This window comes from Apteryx rowi, unplaced genomic scaffold (assembly GCF_003343035.1).
Source record: "Apteryx rowi isolate R43461 unplaced genomic scaffold, aptRow1 scaffold_768, whole genome shotgun sequence".
NCBI lineage: Eukaryota > Metazoa > Chordata > Aves > Apterygiformes > Apterygidae > Apteryx > Apteryx rowi.
This window is the reverse complement of record NW_020451058.1, coordinates 129,642-148,442: the sequence shown is the minus strand read 5'-3', so window position 1 is coordinate 148,442 and position 18,801 is coordinate 129,642. Positions and strand designations below refer to the sequence as shown.

The following is an 18,801-nucleotide window of genomic DNA, read 5'->3' as shown; positions in this document are numbered from 1 at the left end:
CTTTCATCCCTTTTCTTACTGCTTTCTCCTCTTTTTTTTCCCCCCCCCCTCACCCCGTTGCCCACCAGGCTCAAGTGCCACAACAAATGCACCAAAGAGGCGCCGCCGTGTCACCTGCTGATCATCCACCGCGGAGGTAAGGAGCTTTTTCTCCGGGTCCGCCTTGCAGGAGCTTTTCGCCAGGGAACCTTTTCGAAAGCACCCGAGGGGGCTCGGGAGCCCAAAGCCCGTTGGCAGCCAACGGCACTTAGGCTCCCGAACCGCTCRGGCGCTTTGCGAAAAATTTTACCCACCATCTTTTCCGCTTGTAGGGAGACGAGCCGTACGGTGCGAGGCAGATTTGCATCCCAAACCACTTCCACCCACCCTCCCCCTGCCACCTTTCCTTTTCAGATTCCCCACAGCACGGGGTAAGTGCAACAGGTTTGAGCCTTTTGCTAACGGTGCAAAGCGGCCTGGGCGGAAGCGTGGCCCCCCCCCGGCTCCGCCGCCGCCGCCGCGACCGGCCCTGCCTCCGGTGATGCATGCGGGGGGCCCGTCTCGTTCCCGTGCCGATGACGCCGCYGGCCTCACTCCCCGCTCTCCGGGAGGGCGGCGGAGAAATCCCAAAGGGCAGCGGGCCAGGACGGAGCCGCGGCGCCACGAAGACGGGCTGTCGCTTCCCCCCCCCCCCCACCTCCTTGCAGAGCTTGGCCCGGCCGGGCGCTCCCGGCACAGGAGGGAAAGCGGGACCGCCGTCGCCCAGGGGGAAAGGCGGTCCCCTCGGATTGCCGAAACGTGCCTTTGGTTTCGATCCCTTCGGGCTGCTGCTGTTAAATAGCACCTGATTATTAAGAATATATTTTTCCCCTTATCAAAACGAGGAATATATTATGTTCGTCGCCCCTTGCAAGACTGAGCTGGCGCAGAGGTGGCCAATTTCTATCCGGCAGCAGCCGGAAAAGCTTCAGTTCCGTACATGGCACGGGAATGGTTTGGGGCCATTCCCCAGCTCCAAGAGCCAAGCCGAGCCGCGGGATCTCTTGCAGCCCATGCTTGGAGGTGTTTAGGGCGGCAGGGGCTGGAGCCGGTGGTTCCTGCTTCGAGCGCTTCCCGCACCGGCGGTTCCCACACTGGCAGTTCCCGCGCCGGCCTCGCGGGAGGATGCTCCGAGGCCCGTTGCGATGGATTACCGTGGGTTTTGCTCAGCAAGGGTGGCTGATGCCGGGCTGGCTGCGGGAAGGTGGCCGCRGAGCTCGGCTTTGCCCGGCTCTCCTGCTTCCCTGCTGGAAACGGTAATGGAAAGGCCGCGGTGCTCAGCTTGCCTGGCCCATAGGCTCCCGGGAAGAGCCGAAATGAGCCCCCGCTGCCTCCCATGGCTGTCCGGGAGCTACGGGCATTTCCGGCAGTGCTGGAGCACGCCGYGGTGGCTACAGCAAAGCGCAGTAGCCCCAAAACGAGCTCTGAAACGCCTCGTCCTGCGGTCAGCGCGGGGCCGAGCGCAAAGAAACATCACCGAAAATTTACAAAGAAAAAAAAAACTTGCAAAGAAATTCCCGCCTGGCTGCGACGCAGCTCCGTGTCCGGCACCCTTCCCGCTGTCAGTGCCGGGAGCCGGCGCGAGGAAGAGGAGCGCGGCTCGCCCCGGACGCGGGCGCTGGGGTGTGCAGCCACGCACTCGCGGCCACTAGCGCTCGCTCCTTTCCCGGCCGGCAGCCGCTTCGGCAGAGGGGCCGTTCATCCCGGCGCGCATCCCGCCGGAGCCGCGGGGCCTTTGGCAGGATGTAGGGCAGCATGGGAGGAACTGTGAGCGCCATTGAGCTCCGGCCGGCGTTTTGCATGCCCGGAGCCCGCGGCCGCGGAGCAAAGCCCTTCCGGAGGTGACTCGGGGGATTGGTTGGAAAACGCTTAGCGATGCAAAAGCGGCTTCCGAGCGCAGGGCTCGYGGGAGGAGTGACCTGCGCTCCGACCCTGAGCGCCCTCCTAAAGCTTCGCTCTCTCTCTTTCTCTCCCCTCTCGATCCCTTTCCCCCCTCTCCCGTCTTAACGCAGCAAGGTTAGTCCGGACCGAATCGGTGCCCTGCGACATCAACAACCCCTTGCGGAAGCCGCCCAGGTATTCGGACCTGCACGTGAGCCAGACGCTTCCCAAAACCAACAAAATCAACAAGGTGAGAGGCGCAGCGCCCTGTCCTGCGGGCTGCACGGGACCCTCCGGGGCGGCGCGTGGGAACGTGCGGGAACGCGCTCCCGCAGAGACCGGGGTGAGGAGCGAGGCCGACGCGGCTGCCGCCTTCCCGGGACGCCTCATCCCGCGCCAAGGGAAAGCGCTCGAGGAGCAGACGCGGGCACCGCGTCGAGCGACCATGGCCCTTAACTCCGTGCCGGCAGGGAGGCGGAGTGCCGAACCGGATAAGAAGCGGTGCCTCCGAGCTTTTTGGAGCTTTCCGGAGGGTAGGATGCTCTTCAGCGTAGCAGCAAACTCGTTGCGCGCGATAACCCGTGTTAAAAGCCAGCAGCTCAGCGGCTTTTCTCGGTTCTTCGGCCCCCGGTCGCCCACCTGCACCCCCGGCACCCAAAGGCAGGGTGCAAGCCCAGCCCTGGCACTGCTGGCGCGAGCTCGCTGCGGGGCCGCGGGCAAGTCTCCAGCCTCGGTCGTGGGGCCTGCAGCCCTTCAGCAGGGACGATGCAAAACGCCCTTTTCGCGGCAGGGTTGTAAATCCAGCTCCGGTTAGCCGGAGAGCAGAACAGAAGGACTGGCGCTGCTGCTGCTCTTTATTAGCCGCTTTTTTTAAAAAAACCCCCCATAATAGCAAGCAAACGTTGACTTTCCGTGGCAGGGAGACGCTGTTCGGGAAAGCTGGAGCGGTTTCGGCCGAGGCGCTGCCGGCTCTCGCCCGCCTTCCCCGCGGATGCGCTGGGGGCACGGGAAATCCGGGCGCGGAGCCTGAACGAGGCTGGCCGACGTTTGGGGCCGTTTTGCTCTTTTTGCACATGAAAGGGGGCCAAAAAGGTGGCCTTTCCACCTGCCRCTCGGCTCCGGGTGCTTCAGCCCCAGCACAGCCCCGTTTGCCTCGGTTTTGCGAGCTGCCGGTCGCAGCCGGGGGTCGGGAGAAGCCGCTGGGAGCTTGGCAGCGGGGATGGTCTTTGCACGAAGCTTTCCCGGGGCAGGTCCGTCCCCAGAGCGCGACACCCGTTTGCTTTCTCAGCTGGAGGACAGCTTTAAAAGCAACGTAAAGAAATTTAAGGCTGGATATCCAGCTTTAAAGGAAATTGGATCAAGCTGAAACGATCCGAAACGATCTGAAACTATCTGAAACTATCCGAAAGTTTCAAGATGAAACTATCTGAAATCCAGCTGTGTGCCGGTATGCAGCACGCTCCAGTGATCCTAATATTTTACGCTCCAGCAGCCCTCGGCTTGCCACCCCCCGGTGTCAGGGCTGCCGTGCACGGGCAGGCGGCGTTTTTCAACRGGGTTTTGCATCCGCCAGCGTTGTTTCCTTCACCGGCTTCGAAATAACGCAGGATCAGAGCTTTCGCACTAGCCTCTGCCCCATCAGTCCTGCTCCGTTCGCGTTGCTGAGCCTCCGGAGGTGACAAATCTAACCTGGATTTCTTGGTTTTTTTTGTGCTCTGTGCTACCACTTGGGATTTCAGTTAAAAAAAATTAAAAAAAAGTTGCCAAGCAAACACGGAGCAGCGCAGAATTTGATCGTGTCGCTGGCAGAGCCGCTCGAGGCAGCCCCGGCAGTGCACCTGGCGAGCTCGCTCTTCTGCGCTGCGTTAATAGTAATTACAGCCTGCAGATTTATTCCAGGGTGAAATTTTATAGCATCGCTTTCCTCAGAGAGTATTTCCAATAGGCCACGCACGGATGCTCTGGGGTAGCGGGGAAAGAAGTCTGCAGGCTGGAAGCCCCTGAAGTGAAATGCTTGGTGCCAGAGGAGATGGGGGGACTTGGGGAACAGGTCATCAAACCTGCAGGTTCCCGAAGGACATCAGCCTTGTTCCCCCTTCTGCCACCGCCCTGCTGGATGGCTTTTGACAGTCACTTTGTCTTCCTTAACCTTTCCCAAACCATAGTGTAATCATGCTAATCATATATATGCATATATATGTACATATATAAAATAGCTATAYGAATATATATATATAATTACACTTTGAAAGCTGCAGGGGAAACTCATGTATGCACCAGTACCTATAGATGTATGTGCTAATATGTGTATCTATATGTGTGTGTATATATACACATATTTATGCATATGCAAATCCAAAGAGCTGTATACAATTGGATATAGGATTGTAGGATGCAACAGGCTGTTTCTCAGGAGGATCGATAATAGCAGCTGTATTGGCAACAACTTAGAAATAGTCGTCTTGCTTCTGCCCAGGCTTTGACCAGAGCACTCCCATCCTGGCTAATGTTTCCTGTATAAATGTGCTTTATGAAACAGGGGCTCCTGGAGATATTCAAAAGCCGCCTGGACGTGATCCTGTGCAACGTGTTCTAGGTGACCCTGCTTGAGCAGGGGGGTTGGACTAGATGATCTCCAGAGGTCCCTTCCAACCTCAACCATTCTGTATTCTGCGATTCCTTCTTACTTTGCTCTTTCTAAAAGCATTTCTTTGGACATATCCTGTATCCAGTGCTCTATAAATAACATTGAACTTTTACTCCTAGTGGCCTCCGATGTTGGTTTAAAAAATAATTTACCTGGCCAACATTGTTGTGCATGTCAGGATGGAGTATGCAAAATGTACGCTTTTCCCAAAAAGCCCAGCTCATTTAAAAACTAATTTTGTCCAACTTGACTACCCACTGAGGGACGAGCATGCAGATTTTCTAGCTTTCTTGGGCTCTCGCGGTGGGAGCGCCTCTCTTTGGAGAGTYGAGTGCTCAGCGCTTCCCAAAACCAGACCCTGTGATGTCTCCGAGTTGGGCAGCAAGACCGTGAGCRAGGTGCAAAATTTTGGCCTCAGTTTTCCTTTTAGGGTCTAATATAACACCATCGATGGTGCACAGTCCCCTTTTGCGAGCTGTTCCTACCCGTACATACTCGTGTCCCTCCTTCACATCGTGTTTCTGTGAGGTGGGACAGGGAGAGACCTGGTTCCCTCAGTCAGCATCAGGTAGCTGCCAAGCCCACCGCAGCTGTGAGGTTAGACAAATACTGTGCTTTTTTTGCTGCTGATGGTTTACCAGAATCTTTTGACTGAAGCCATATAGGCTGTCCTCCTCCACGTTTTGCTCTTCCCCTGCGTTGCTCTCAGGTGGTCCTTCCTAACCCATTGCAGTGATCCCTAGAGAGCAGGCTCCGGGCAGGTTGWCCTGGTACCAAGAGAAAGGGACGGGCATGGATGCTCTTCTCTAGAAGCCTGCCCTGACTATTCATTTACCCTAGAGCTGTCTCCCTTGCCTCAGTTAGGAAAGATTAACAGAGAGCGAGATCAGCCAGCCAGAGGAGGGCACAAAGAGATGTCTCAGGACGCTTGCGCAATGCTCCGAGGACATTGGCGGTCCTTTCAGATCTTCCTGAATTGAGCCCCCAGCCCTCCTCCAAGCAAGGGGCTGGGTTTCTGGCTTGAGTTGAGGTCAACAGAAGCTGCCAGGGCCCTGGTGTCCCTAAGGACCGAGCCCCAGGGATGCGGGTCCCTCTTGCCAGTCTCTGCGGTTGTGACTTGGCGACATAAGCAGGCTTTGGGAAGCCCTCAGCTGTGGGTGTGCAGCACGGAGGGGCTTACAAAGAAGGTGTGAAAGGGCCTTCTGGTGTGAAAGGGCCTTGGTGCAAACTGATGAACACAAATGGCCTTGGGAAATGCTGGTGCTGGGCTCTGATCATTGTTTGTGAAGTGTGAAACGTCAGCTCTTAGCRGGACATGGCCAGCCAAGGTGTCATGGGTGGTGTGCTAAGAGGGGCTCAGAGCAATGGAGACAACCCTGGCTTGTTCTCCTCATTGCAGTCTTTTGGCAGGGACTTCTCCTGTACCTGCTGTGCACCTCCATCCTACTCCAGGCAGTGACCAAGTCATGGGAGGTGCAGCTCCCAACTTGGACAGAGGTGTAGCTCTTGCATGAGCGTTGCTTGCCATCCTGGGAGCCCTGGAGAGTCTAGTGGTGGGACAAGCTGGCTGGTGCCACTCTCACCAGTTCTCTTCTYTGTCTCCATCTTCCTGCAGGACCACATCCCGGTGCCCTACCAGCCGGATTCCAGCAGCAACCCCTCCTCCACGACCTCTTCCACACCTTCCTCGCCTGCCCCGCCACTGCCACCCAGTGCGACTCCGCCATCCCCCCTCCACCCCTCGCCACAGTGCACGCGGCAGCAGAAGCAGTTCAACTTGCCAGGTACTGTGCACGCTGGGCTCCTCCGCCTGTACATCTGGCCCTGATGAGAGGTGTGCCACGTGAGCTGCGTTGGGGAGGGAGGCCTGGGCTTGTGCCCCCCCAGGTGTCCTCAGTGTGAGGATCCACTAGATTCACTTGCCTGCCTGTACTTTTGCTAGGATGGGGAAAACTGGAGAGAAAAAAGAGCAGTAAAACCAAGCTTAGGACCATAGCATAACTGGGGTTGGAACGGACCTCCAGGAGTCTCTGGTTCAGCCTTCTGCTCAGAGCAGGGTCAGCTATCAGGCCGGAGCAGCTTGCTCAGGGCTTTATGCAGGCTGGCTTGAAAGCCTCCAGGGTCGAAGCCTGCACAAACTCTGTGGGCAACCYGTCCTACTTGCGGCCACCAAAGAGTTTCCAGGCATGACTTGTGCATGACGTGCCCTGGTGTATTTGTTGCCTCAATGGCAAAYAGGAAGCAAGTTCTTACCACTCTTCAATGGTAACCTGAGATGCCTTCACTGCATCTTTGGGGTAATGTACCTCCAACAAGCTTGTTTGCAGGGCAGGGCCACAGTGCACATGGAGCGACAGATAGGAGAAGCTGATACTGGAGAGTTTCTGATCTAGCTTGTCCCACTGAATCTTCTCTGTGTACCTGTGTCCCAAGGTCTGGGGAGACCCATGTGCCAAAGGAGAGGCTTCCAGATCTCAGCCTTTTCAGGGAAAATGGAAGAGGTCATCTGTTTGCAGTCTGCTGGTCCCTGCTGAAGTGAGGACTCTGGTGCTAGAGGATGGCGAGGGCCAGTGGCTGGAAGCTGCAGCCAGATGACTTCAGGCTAAGAGGCAGCAGAAGTATTTCACAGACGTTCATTAATCACAGGAACATGTTGTCTGGGGAGGYGGCGTGTTCTTTATGCCTTGCGGTCTTGCTGTCAGCATGGTGGTGCCTTTGTGAAAGGAGGCACCTGTAAATCGCTCCTAAATAAGGGGCTGAGAGCAGGGTTAGCCAGGTGGCAGCAGATATGTAAGAGTTATATTRCATGGCCAAAAGAGCCCCTTCTGGCATACGAATCTATCGACTGYCTGCCCCAGTGCTGCTGCCATTTGAGGATGTCCGTGGGGTGGTGTTGCTGCTCCAGAAAAGGTCTCTTGCCTGGAGGTGATGGCTCAGCTTGGCTCCTGGAAGCACTGAGGGGTTTCAGAGGGGCTTCAGGCTTCCTCAGTGATTGCCTTCTCCATCTGAACACATCAACTTTCCTCCAGAAAGGGACTGGAGATAGGAGGAAGAGGGGAAGTTGTGGCCCTGGCCTGTGTCTGAGATGCTGAAACATCCCACAGTGAGATCTCTCCAGGTTGGAGTGAAGAAGCCGAGATTTGGGGTGCTCGCTTCTCCAGGGTATGCCTCCAACAGCGGAGGGTGGCAGTTCCCTTCGGCTGCACCCCTGGCCGGACTCATGTTCCCACTTGCGTGTCTCGTGCCCGGAGGCTGGTGGCCYGTGACTCCGAGGATCAGCACTGCGGCGCTGGCCAGACCCAGTGACCCCCAGCGTGGCCATGGCCTCTGAGCCTCGGTGCTGCCCGTCTCCGATGGGATGGCAGCTGTGAGGTCGGGATCCCTCTGCTTTCTTTTCCAGCTACCAAACCTGGGATTAATGCACTACCAGGTCTCGGGATGGAGGAGGGCGGGATTGCTTCTCCGAGGGAGCCAGTCAGTGCCTTCGTGCTCTGTTAATTCTGCAGTACTCCTCTTGATTCCTCCCTTCCATCTTGACAAGCCTTTAGATAGGGAGGAGGAGGAGGGAGGCCGAAGAGGGGGGGGATTTGACTGGCGGGATCCGTTGCCATGGTAACAAACATTTCCCAAAGCTGGGAAAAAACAGCACAGCTCCTCAGGTCTCCAGGCTCGTTCCTGGCATCTCAAGCAGTCTATGGCCTTGCAGAAAATTCCTGCTCACTGGAGCGTGCTGGGGATTCAGGCAGGATGATGGAGGGGGGAGAGGAAGATGTCGGAAGTGCCGCAAGGAGGCATTCGGTACCCCAACGGGCAACGAAGGCTGTCCGCTGAGAAGTAACCATGCAGCACCAGCAAGGAGCTTGCCTGCTCTGCAACAGATAAACTTGAGCTGCACAGCCTGCAGATCCCACTGGGATTTTCCCCTTGCGTGATGTGAAATGGTAGTCTGGCATTTTTAGAAAGCCTTTGCGTACGTGTAACACTTAACTAGCAAATCTCCTGGCCCCTGGCCCGGGCAGCGTGCCTCCCTCCTCACCCTGGCCAGCCGGGGCAGTTGAGGCAGCAGAGCTGCTCCTGCTCCCGGGGTTGGTCCAGCAGAGCAGGATCTCCCGAGCCACAGTCCACAAACCACTAGTGGGCTCCAAGACCTCAGAGTAGAATCTGCAAATTGCAAAAAGAAAAGCACAAAATGTGTTTCCACACCTGTATGAAAACATTGGTATGGGTCAAACCAGAGTCAGCCTAGTGTTGAGTCCAGTCTCTGATGGTAGATAGCGGATGTCTGAGGAGCTCTGCAAGGACATGGAGAGCTGTTTCCCTGGAATATGTGCACTCAAGCAAGCAAATGAAATGTGGAAAATAAATGTAACAAAGAAACATTTGGAGTTTAGCCTAATATTCTTCTGCTGGACATGAAACCTGTGGTGGGAGCCAGTTTGATGCAGAGCAGGACTTGGTCAGCTTTGATCTTCATACGCAGGAGAGCCTCGGTATTTCAGAGCAGCCTCGTCAAGACGGTCATCTTGGGGATTAGGATTTGAGCTTGGAAACTGATACAGTGACTTTTTCCCCTGGAATTACTTTTGAATCTCCTTTGATCTCAGCTCAGAGAAGCACAGATCCTGCTGTAAAGCTGAYGGACAGTCTTCTGGGCTCTTGAAGCTTGAGAGGGGATAGTGCCTTCTCCGCTAGCGCTGATCTGCAGAGCTGCGCTGGCTGCAGTGGCTCYGTGCTGATCATGCCCACTACCTGCCTGCCTGTGCAGGGCGAATCAGCCCTTGGGGTGCAGGTTTGAGAGCTGCTAACACCTAGTGTCCTCCATCTCCTGGAAAGAGCCATTGAGGTCCAGCAAGGCCCCAGCGCTTCTGCTCTGCTCTGGTGGTGGCTGCCTTTGGGGACCCTCCTGGCTTGGACGGATGCGATCCAACACTGCAGATGTGCTGTGTCCCTCCGCTTGGGAAAGGGACACATGTCCGTCAGTCCGACGGTGTGGATGGTGATGCTTGGGAGCAGACACAGAGAGACGCAGAGGAGCCCTGCAGCTCAGGGCGTTATTTAGGGGAGCTGGGTGCTGTGCTGGGTATCTGCCTGGGGTCTCTGCTGCCCTCAGCATGGGCTTGCTACAGACTGAACTGCAGCGTRCACCGTCTGCAAGCGCATCATGTAGCATCTTTCCAACGCCGCAGACGCAAGTTGTGATTCTCTAGGGGCTCTCAGGAGCTGAAGCCCCACGGGCTTTCGATAAGCATCGAGTGGCCAAACCGCTCGGGCAGCTTTGCAGAGCACATCAGCACTCTCCGAGTGTTAATTACGGGTATAAAGTAGTAGCTGAGGCTGGCAAAAAGAGGAGGTAAGTTTTAATAGGCGGCAAGCGTTCTCCGCAGCAATCTCCAGCACTTAGAGCAGCAGCTGGCCGGGCAGCTCACCGGTGCGGAGTGGCTCTCGTTGCTCGAGTGCTGCTAGCAGGCTCGGCATCCRTGTAGGCACAAACCACTTGCTCCCGACCCTGAAGAGCTTACAACGAAAAGAACAGCGTAAGGAGGATACACTGGAAACACAGGAGGGAAAATAAACCTCTGCATGCATTGAATATGTTTGGAGAGTCCGTGAGTGCCTGCGTGAGGGACTGCGTTGCGCTGCTGGCTCCTTCCGTTATGATACGCCCTAATTATTGGAGGGTCGAGAGTCTTATTTTTTTGGCTGGCCACCAAATGCGCGTGGCTTTTGGTGGAATAATAAAGGCATTTTTTGAGAGATTCAGGTGAGGAGAGGCTGGGCCTGGGGGATGCTGGCAGGAGGGACAGGACTCTGGTCGTGCACTTCGTGGTGCTGGACTCGGTGTCCCTTGGGTTAGATTCTCTCCAGCGTTAGGCTCTGAGACTCATTTTTTTTTACCCCTCCCCCTTTCTGTTTTCCAGCTTCCCATTACTACAAGTACAAGCAGCAGTTCATTTTCCCTGGTAAGTCTCTCTGAAAGGCTCATCAGGTTGGTAATGCAGTGTGCCGAGATGCCCCACGGAGAGCTGGCACTGCCCAGCCGGGGCATCGTACAAGCTCTTTTAACCCCTAGATTTGTGCAGGGGAAGGGGTGCGTTATGGGGGGCTTGTCCCCCAAAATGACGCAGCATGGCCACTGGAAACACCGTATTGYTCCAGGACTGTGTCCTGCTGACACGCTGCAGAGCAAGGCTGGGTAGCCTTAAGCTATACCCAAGCATAACTGAGTTTTAGCCGGGAGTGAGCCCAGGTTTTCAGCCYGGCTGGAAACGTGGGTTGCGTTTCCCTGGATGCCCTTGGCCAACTTGCTGGCCACAGACCTGAAAAGGCTCCTTGCAGCATGTCCTGGCCTGCTCTCACTGAGCTCTCTGGTTTTCAGATGTGGTGCCTGAGACGCCAACCCGAGCCCCGCAGGTGGTCCTCCATCCGGTCAACTCGAACCCAATGTAAGTGGTCCCCCTCCTCTCACTTTGCTCTGTTGGCCCCCCATGCTAGAGCCTTTGATGGGAGCCTGAGCTCGTTGGGGAAGTGTTAACGAAGGCATTGTGCCAGCCAAAGCCCAAGCGATTAATCTTTTACTAGAAGCAGAACAACAGGGGCTTTGAGTGGGATACGTCAGATAATCTCAGTAAAGTTAGTTCTCCCAGCCCTACCTGTAGCATTTTCAAGTTATAAACTTTGCCCTTGGAGTTGAAGTTAACTTGGAAATCCAGTATATAATTGGCACGTAGGAATAGCTCTCCCAGCAGTTTGAGTCAGAGCTTCTCTGTTTAATCCAGCGCTTGCTAAGGTCCTCCATGACCACTGTCATCCGTGTCATTCTGGCAGCATCCAGCAGCAATGTTGCCTTTCAGGGGTGGTTGCTGTTCCTTTTTATAAATGCCACTTTTGAAGGATTATATAAGCTGGAAATTTAACAGATAGGATCTTGGGCCAGACAGAGACATAGTTTCTATCCAGATCGCCCACACGCCTCTCACTGAATTGGCAACCTGTCAGGGGGGTCTGAAGAATCTCATCTCTGTCTAGGAGAGGCGGCCGGAGGGATGGAGACAGAGCAGCTCTGCCCATTGGGTGCTGGCAGCGTGGAAATTAATGGCAAAGTGATTAAGTTAAAGCCTCTTTCTTTTTCTTTTCTTTTTTTTTCTGAGCCAAAGAAGGGATCAAAATGCACATAGGAACCAAACGCAGTTGTAAGGAGAGATTTTTTACACTGCACTTCTCGTGGGTCTCCTCTGGCATAGGCAGCCCTGCCCGTGAGATGAGATTTGGGTTCACTTTGCCAGGTCCTAATGTCTAAAGCACAGTGTCAGAACTAGGGCTGGAAGAGTTTCTGTGGGGAAAATAAGGTCTGAATATGCAAAATATGTGATTCTCAGCAGCTTACCCTGCTGAAAGTAACCCTCTGAAATCACTGACGTTCCTCCAGACGTGGCTGGACTGAAAAGCAGGTTCTGCTTTATATCCTGAGATGCTCTGGAGACAGGTATTAGCGTCTGTGTTAAAGATCAGCCGAAAGAGCCTGCTTTTCCTACAAACTGCCTGTGCGTCAGGGGGGCTGGTGGCACGGGAGGGTTTGCAAAAAGAAATCGTTTTGCAGCTCATAGCACTTGAGTGGGAATTCAATGGAACAAGAAATACAGGACCACGGCGTCCGCATGGCTTTGAGAGTGCTGGCTGTGCGAGAAGAGCACTGGCTCTCCCGTAATCCTCACCGGCAGCTCCCGCGGGGAGGCTGCTCTGTTTATAACTCTGAACCTCCCAAGCTGCTCCCGCTGATCATCCCCCCGAATCCCTCCGCTGCCTCCGTTCCCTGTTAGCTGCCGCATACAAGTGCCTCGAGACCTGGTCGTAACCCAGTGCTGGCAGGCGCTGTAGAAGCAGAGAGCAAAAAGAGGAGCTTTTTGACCCAAGGAGCTGGCAAGCTAGATCGCTCCTGCTGCTGGGGCACATTCTGGTGCTCTTACCGTGCAGATGGTCTTTATAATCTCCACTTTTTGAAAATTATTGCAAAACGTGTTTTCTTCTGTTCTGGCAACTAGTCGAACTTGCGTGTCGCTTTGGCTGCCGTTCCTTGAGAAGGTAAATCTGGTCTTGGAAACCAGTCGAAAGTACCRTGAGCACGTGCCCTGGCATTGCTTGGGTGCTTCGTCCCAGAGCCGCGAGGGTGTRAATCCATCCCTGCAGGCGTTATGCCCAGGCATAAATCTGTCCCTGCAGATGTTCCCTCTGGGCCTCGCTCCCAAATTAGCGTGCCCCCAAACCGCCTCGCAAGCCTGCCATTTCCAGTTGCTGTTGCCTTTTGTCTTGACGGAGACTGATGTCGAGGGAAGCAGGACTTGACACCCGCGTCACGGTGCCACTCCGCGCTCCATCACGCGCTCCCCGGGCAGCTCTGTTTTCACACTGTGGTAATTTTTTTAACAGCCTGGAAGGAAATCCATTACTTCAAATTGAAGTGGAGCCAACGTCGGAGGTAAGATGCTGCCAGCAACAGCGCAGGCTCTTTATTTCGTTTCTAGAACGAAAGAAAAACTTGGGAAAGCAAAGTTTGTTGGTTGATGCTGTGGCATTTTGCCACCTTTGTGATCTATACATTGGCGCAGATACAATTACGCCGAGCCGACGGGCTCAGTATGGTGCTCAATGGGCCTTTATATTATATACATCGCAGGGCACATTTCGCAGAAACAGGCATAAAACTTGCATCTGCGCAGCAAAGTCACTGGTAATTGAATTAATGGCCGGACCTGATCCTGCTTGTGCAGGCTATAATGAAGTTTTTATTTGCCAAAGCAACTAAGAGCGGTCAGGGAGAGGCCATCTGCATGAGCTGCATTTATCCACTCATCTGAGACTCTTGATAACGTGTTAGTGGGGATGGAGAAGCCTTTCCTTGGAGGGGATTTGCAGCCCTCGGGTGAGTCCTGTGCTTGTGTGACACCCACACGTCCAGGTTGCCCCACCACCGAAACAGGCAGTGGTGGCAAAGTCCCTCATGGCCTTCATGCCTGTCTTCGTGTTTATAGTCCAGTGAGATTTTATAAGATTCATTAAAAATGTGGTGTGGAGGAAGGCTTGGAAGGTCAGGACGGGGGACACAGCTTCTTATGTGTGCTGTAGATCTTGTAAGAAATACACAGCTCAGGAAAGGAAAATTCAGCCTTATCCCAAGTTCTCCAGGCTGCAGACCTCAAGCCACTGTGGTGGGAGCTGTTGGTATTAGCAGGGCACTGCTAGGAAGGGGTAGGATGAAATGCTGCTTTCAGATGAATTAATAATAATGCTCTGGTGCGTCACACTTACATTTAAGCCTGGATTTGTAAGCTCCCATGGCATCTCCCTGCAAAATCTAGATATGTTAGCTTCTGCCTTCCTGTAGCTTTGCCTAAAATATAGTTGGAACTAGGTGGTCACCTCCTCTCAGTTGCTTTTGGGAGATACCTACTTGCTTTCCTTTAGCAGGTGCTCAGCTCTGTTTGTCTCCCCACAGAATGAGGAGGGGAATGAGGAGGCTCAAGAGTCGGAGGACGACTTTGAAGAGATGAACCTCTCCCTCCTCTCGGCTCGCAACTTCCCCCGCAAGGCCAGCCAAACCAGCATCTTCCTCCAGGAGTGGGACATCCCCTTCGAACAGCTGGAGATCGGGGAGCTCATCGGCAAAGGGCGCTTTGGCCAGGTGTTTCACGGGCGCTGGCATGGCGAGGTGGCCATCCGCCTCATTGACATTGAGCGGGACAACGAGGACCAGCTGAAGGCCTTCAAGCGGGAGGTGATGGCTTACCGGCAGACCCGCCATGAGAACGTGGTGCTCTTCATGGGAGCCTGCATGAGCCCTCCCCACCTTGCCATCATCACCAGGTAAGCCCCAGTGTCTCCTCGCGCACTGCCAAACTGTGAGCCGTGCCGGGTTCGGTGTGGGACTTGCAGGACCTGGTGTGAGTGCCTGCTTCGCTGGCTGCTGTGCGCTGCTGCTCCCTACAGCGCAAGGCTTTCTTCTGGCTGAGGTGGTGGAGGAAGGTCCTTCAACCCACTGAGTAGGTGGCAGTTGACTGGTATTTTGTTGGGATCAGAGATCGTTAGAGGCTCTACAGCTCTGCATGTCCCCTGGTGCATCTAGTTCTCTGTCCTTTCTACTGCAGAGCTAGGAACGGTGTTATTTTGAGTAATTTCCTTCTTCTCATTCCAAAGTGTGTTTCTGCAGTCAAATGTTACCTCTTGCCAAGGTGCTAGAAGGTATCACTAGCCGTGCCTTCCTTGCTGCCCTGACAAACAAATCTTCTCCATCACTGGTGATTTATACTGTGAAGCTGGGAGCAATCCCTCTTGGAAAAGTGACTGAACTTGACAGTGAAACACTGATGCTTTGTTTTAACCAGGAAGGATGTAGCGCGGTGCTATCTCTGGGTTGGGATCAGCAGGTTCTGCCTGGGTCCCTGCATGGCAAAGGTACAACTGGTGGGGTTGCTGCCCAGTCCCCTGGTCTGGTGCGTGATGGGGCCTGGAGCCCGCGTGAGCGGTGCTGCAGCCCTGGGAAGGTGTCTGATGATGTACGCCAGCGGGACATGTGACCGTTTGCTCCCGTGTAAGGCCACCGGACTGCCTACAGGTTTCACAAATAGCGTGGTGTTTAGCTGGTGCTGTGAAAATTGCTCGGGCATCTGAAGGTTTACATGTAAGTGTTACGTCAAATCGTCTGTGAAGTGGCAAGGAGGTCAGCTGGGGTAAGGAAAGCCAGGCGCTTGTATGGAGGGCTCCAAGGAACTAGCATCTGTTCCTCACAGGTATCCTAAGAGTTTGTCCATGGGTTACCCTCACTCCTGAGGAGGCAGGAGACCTCCTCGCAAAATGAGTTAGGTGCAGTCTCCTGGAGCATTGCCTCCCTTTCCTGAAGGCTTTGCCCCACGGAGTTCTCCGTTTTACCCCAAAAAGTCCTCTGCGGAGCTAATAACAGTGAGTTTGGGATGGGGCTGGGGGACCTGGGGCGGATGCTTGAATCTGAGCCTGGCCAGGCTGGCACGGGGAGGATGGAGCTGCTCGCTGGGCCAGGGCTGGTGGAGCTCGTGGGCCAGCAGGCAGCAGGGGTCCTCAGGAGACATTGCCAGAGGGAGCTTTTTGCAGCCAGGCGAGGAACAGGGCTGGGATTTTAACAGCTGGGGCTACTGAACCGGATCAAATGCCTTCAAACCCTGCCGTGGTCTCGGGTAATTACAATGAAGCTAACGAGCGCTCTGTACCTGCCTTCACCCACCGCGCTGCGCTGGCTCTCCTGGTGGGAAATGCAGCTCAGAACAAATAACTCCCCAGCGGCCCTTCTCAACCGGTGGAAAGCTTCGGGGCTAATCGTTGCACGGGTGGGCAATCGCAAAATTATTGCTGCCCTGCAGCTTAACGACAGCCTGGCTTTGTTCCTCTGGCTTAGCAGAAGGTGAGGCCGTAGCTGGCCACCTCTCCGTCACGTAGCATGGAGAAGGCATTTCCATGTGATCTGTTTTCATGTAAAATACTCTTTTTTTTTCTTTTTCTGAGTATTCACGTATTTCCCTCCCCTGCAGACTATCTGTGCACAGGTACAGGGCTCAGCGCTAGTGCTCTGCGGGGCTGCTTCGTGTCTCACCGCGGGTTAATTCTCTTTGAGAAGTTTCTGCAAGGTGAGGTCAAATTTCCAGCCTCCTCTTGGCAGGTTTTCAAAAAGACTAGTTACGGGCTGGAATGGAAAAGCTCCATAAAGCCATTAATGGTGAAATATTGCATCATCCTTTTGCACTCTTCTCTTCAAAAAAGCAACTCCCAACCCAGCTGGTCTCAGCTCCAAGGGACACCGGGCGGTGGGTTTGCTGGCTTGCTCGAGGTGCTCGGCTGCAGGAGCAGAGGTCTTCACCCCAAATATATCATTTCTCGTGCCGTCTTGTTGCTCTCTGCTCCGTYGGGTTTGTGCGCTGCTCTTCACTTGGGAATTGCATTTTTCGAAGACTTTGGAGATCCCAAACTGGGGCTGGGTCTCCCTGTCCGGGACTGTTGCAGATCGTCAAGATCCTTTGCAGCCACATGCAGGGTCCAAGGGCCTTTGCAACATTTTTGTGCTGTTTTGCTCCTCTGGAGTAAGACCTGGCCAGGCTTAAAGTAGCGCTCTCAGACTATTTGAGGTTGTTGCCTCTGCTCAGTGGCGAGCGAGGGGATCAGGGGCGTCATTTCTTCTCGGAGGCTGCAAAAGTTTTCGGTGGGACTTGAAAAATTAATCTTTTCTTTTTAAACACACAATAGTCATCTGGGAAATTTGGCCCTGCCGTGAAGTAGAATTTTAGCTCTCTACCTATTAGCTCATTTCAGGCCAAAAGATGTTTATGTATTTTGAAAAATATGCCAACGCGCCCATTGATCAGTGCAGGCAGCATCAGAAGCCTCGTCAATGCGTTGCATTGGGTAGTATTGGTTTTTCAGCTTAGTGGTAAATGCAGCTTTTCCATCCTGCTCCTTAGAAACAAGTTCTGTGTAGAGAAACCTTTGCAGTGCGTATTTGCACAGCCTTTGAATCCTATTCAATATCAGGGCTTTGGGTAATATTTTTTTAGCTACAAAGCGCTTTCAATTCTAATGCTTCTTTATATAAAACCACTCAGGTGCCACTTTTTGACAGTTTGACAAAATAAATATGTGCACTGCAGTAGCTTGATGCATTAATATTAGGTCTGCAAAGCATAGTGATCTGCTTTAGTTTTTTTCCTTTCCCCAGCTGCACCCAGTCCTTTTAAGGTCAAAGTACAGCTTTATTGGATTGCCCTAAATATAACCTGTGCCCGCAACGTCTCCGAGTATTGCACGCTCTCAGCCTGCAACTGGGAACCAACCTTTACCTGTGTTCTTCGAAGGCTGAATCAACATCACTATAGGTTTTTAACCGCGATGGGAAATCGGTGCTCAGATCGCACGAGTACCGTTTGCATTAACCAGGACGGGAGGCAACAGCTTTGCCCCTGAAATCGGTGCCGGTTGTCTGGTGGGGCTAATTAAAGAGGAAAAATCCAACGTATCTGAATTTGCCAGCCCGCTCGTCCCTGCTGAGTGTTCGCGGCAGCTGGCGGGATGTCCCCGCGCTGGCTGTCACCTCCTGCCGTGCCACCGGCGTCCTCGCTCCCGCGCCCGGGCTCCGCTCTGCTTCCCCACCGCCGGGCGGGCAATAACCCTTCTCGCCCCGGGGACGCAGACGTGGCCGCTCAAGGACGCAGCCAAGTTTCTCAGCTGGAAGAGAAACGTTTCTTGGAGCTGTGGAAGAAAGCTCGGTTTTCCTGCCAGCACGTTCCAAGCAGCTGCCTTTCCCTGGAAGGGGCTTCGCCGCGCAGCGCGGCCCCGTGGCGCTCGGAGGGGGTTATTTTTAGATGGTTTTATTTTTACTTTCTCATGCCTCTACATTTTCCTTCCTGCCCGCTTGCRATATTCAAGGCTCATTAGCAGCAAGAAACCTCCTCTCCCCCTCCGAACCCCCCCAGCCCGTGGGCCGCTTCCGTTCCGAATTGGAAAAGCTCGGGAAGCCGCAAGTGTGGCTGTGCCGTCCCCGCRTCCTCAAAGCCGCTTGCCGAAGAGGTGTCGGATTTGACGAACCCTCCGATTTTCTGCCCGCTGCCGATTGTCCCGGGCCGACGTTTCTCGAGGTGCCTCTTGATGCCACCCCTTGAGATGGGTCACGAAGGAAGGGGAGACGCGTGGCGTCTTTTTGGAAATTGGGGGGCGGCTGGATTTGAGGCCGCGCGGTGGCAGCTCCGAGAGCGCTTCCATCAGAGCTGCTAATAGGCTTGCTCTTGGGTAATGAGCGGTGGGGACAGTTAACATTCATCTTAATTAGTCTTGAGCCGGCTTGAAGGCGAGCCTCGGTGCTTTGAGTGCTGCATAATGGATAGCACGAACCCGCCGGAGAGAAACAGCAGTAAAGCCCTCAGCCCGGTGGAAAAGAAAGGATTTAACCCCCCTTCCGTTTTTGCCGTTTGCAAAAAACATTGTTTTTTGCCACCGTCGGATGAGGCAAAGCCTTGGTGGCATCTCAAGGGGGACAGAGGAGCTGGGATGGGGGGACAGACCCCCCGCGCCACCGGTGCCTGCTGACACGTCCCAGGTCAGCCCCCAGGTGATCCTCCGGGCCGGCATGGGCCGCCTGCTCCCGGCCTCCGTCGGCAGGAGCACGGGGAGGGATGATTAATGTCCCGGCCGCGCGGGGAGGGCCTTGAAAGGGCAAAGTGACACGGTTTCACGATGCCCTTAAGGCG

The 18,801-nt window shown here is 54.6% G+C and overlaps 1 protein-coding gene across 1 annotated transcript in view; it reads left to right on the top strand.

Annotated features, from left to right (window-relative positions):
* KSR2 (kinase suppressor of ras 2) overlaps nt 1-18,801 on the top strand; it is a 78,856-nt gene that overhangs the window by 36,966 nt on the left and 23,089 nt on the right. Inside the window, exons 8-14 of the mRNA XM_026088357.1 lie at nt 69-136; nt 2,031-2,149; nt 6,162-6,330; nt 10,465-10,506; nt 10,923-10,989; nt 12,971-13,019; nt 14,037-14,404. Coding sequence (XP_025944142.1) covers nt 69-136; nt 2,031-2,149; nt 6,162-6,330; nt 10,465-10,506; nt 10,923-10,989; nt 12,971-13,019; nt 14,037-14,404 — 882 coding nt within the window. The remainder of the gene's footprint in view (nt 1-68; nt 137-2,030; nt 2,150-6,161; nt 6,331-10,464; nt 10,507-10,922; nt 10,990-12,970; nt 13,020-14,036; nt 14,405-18,801) is intronic.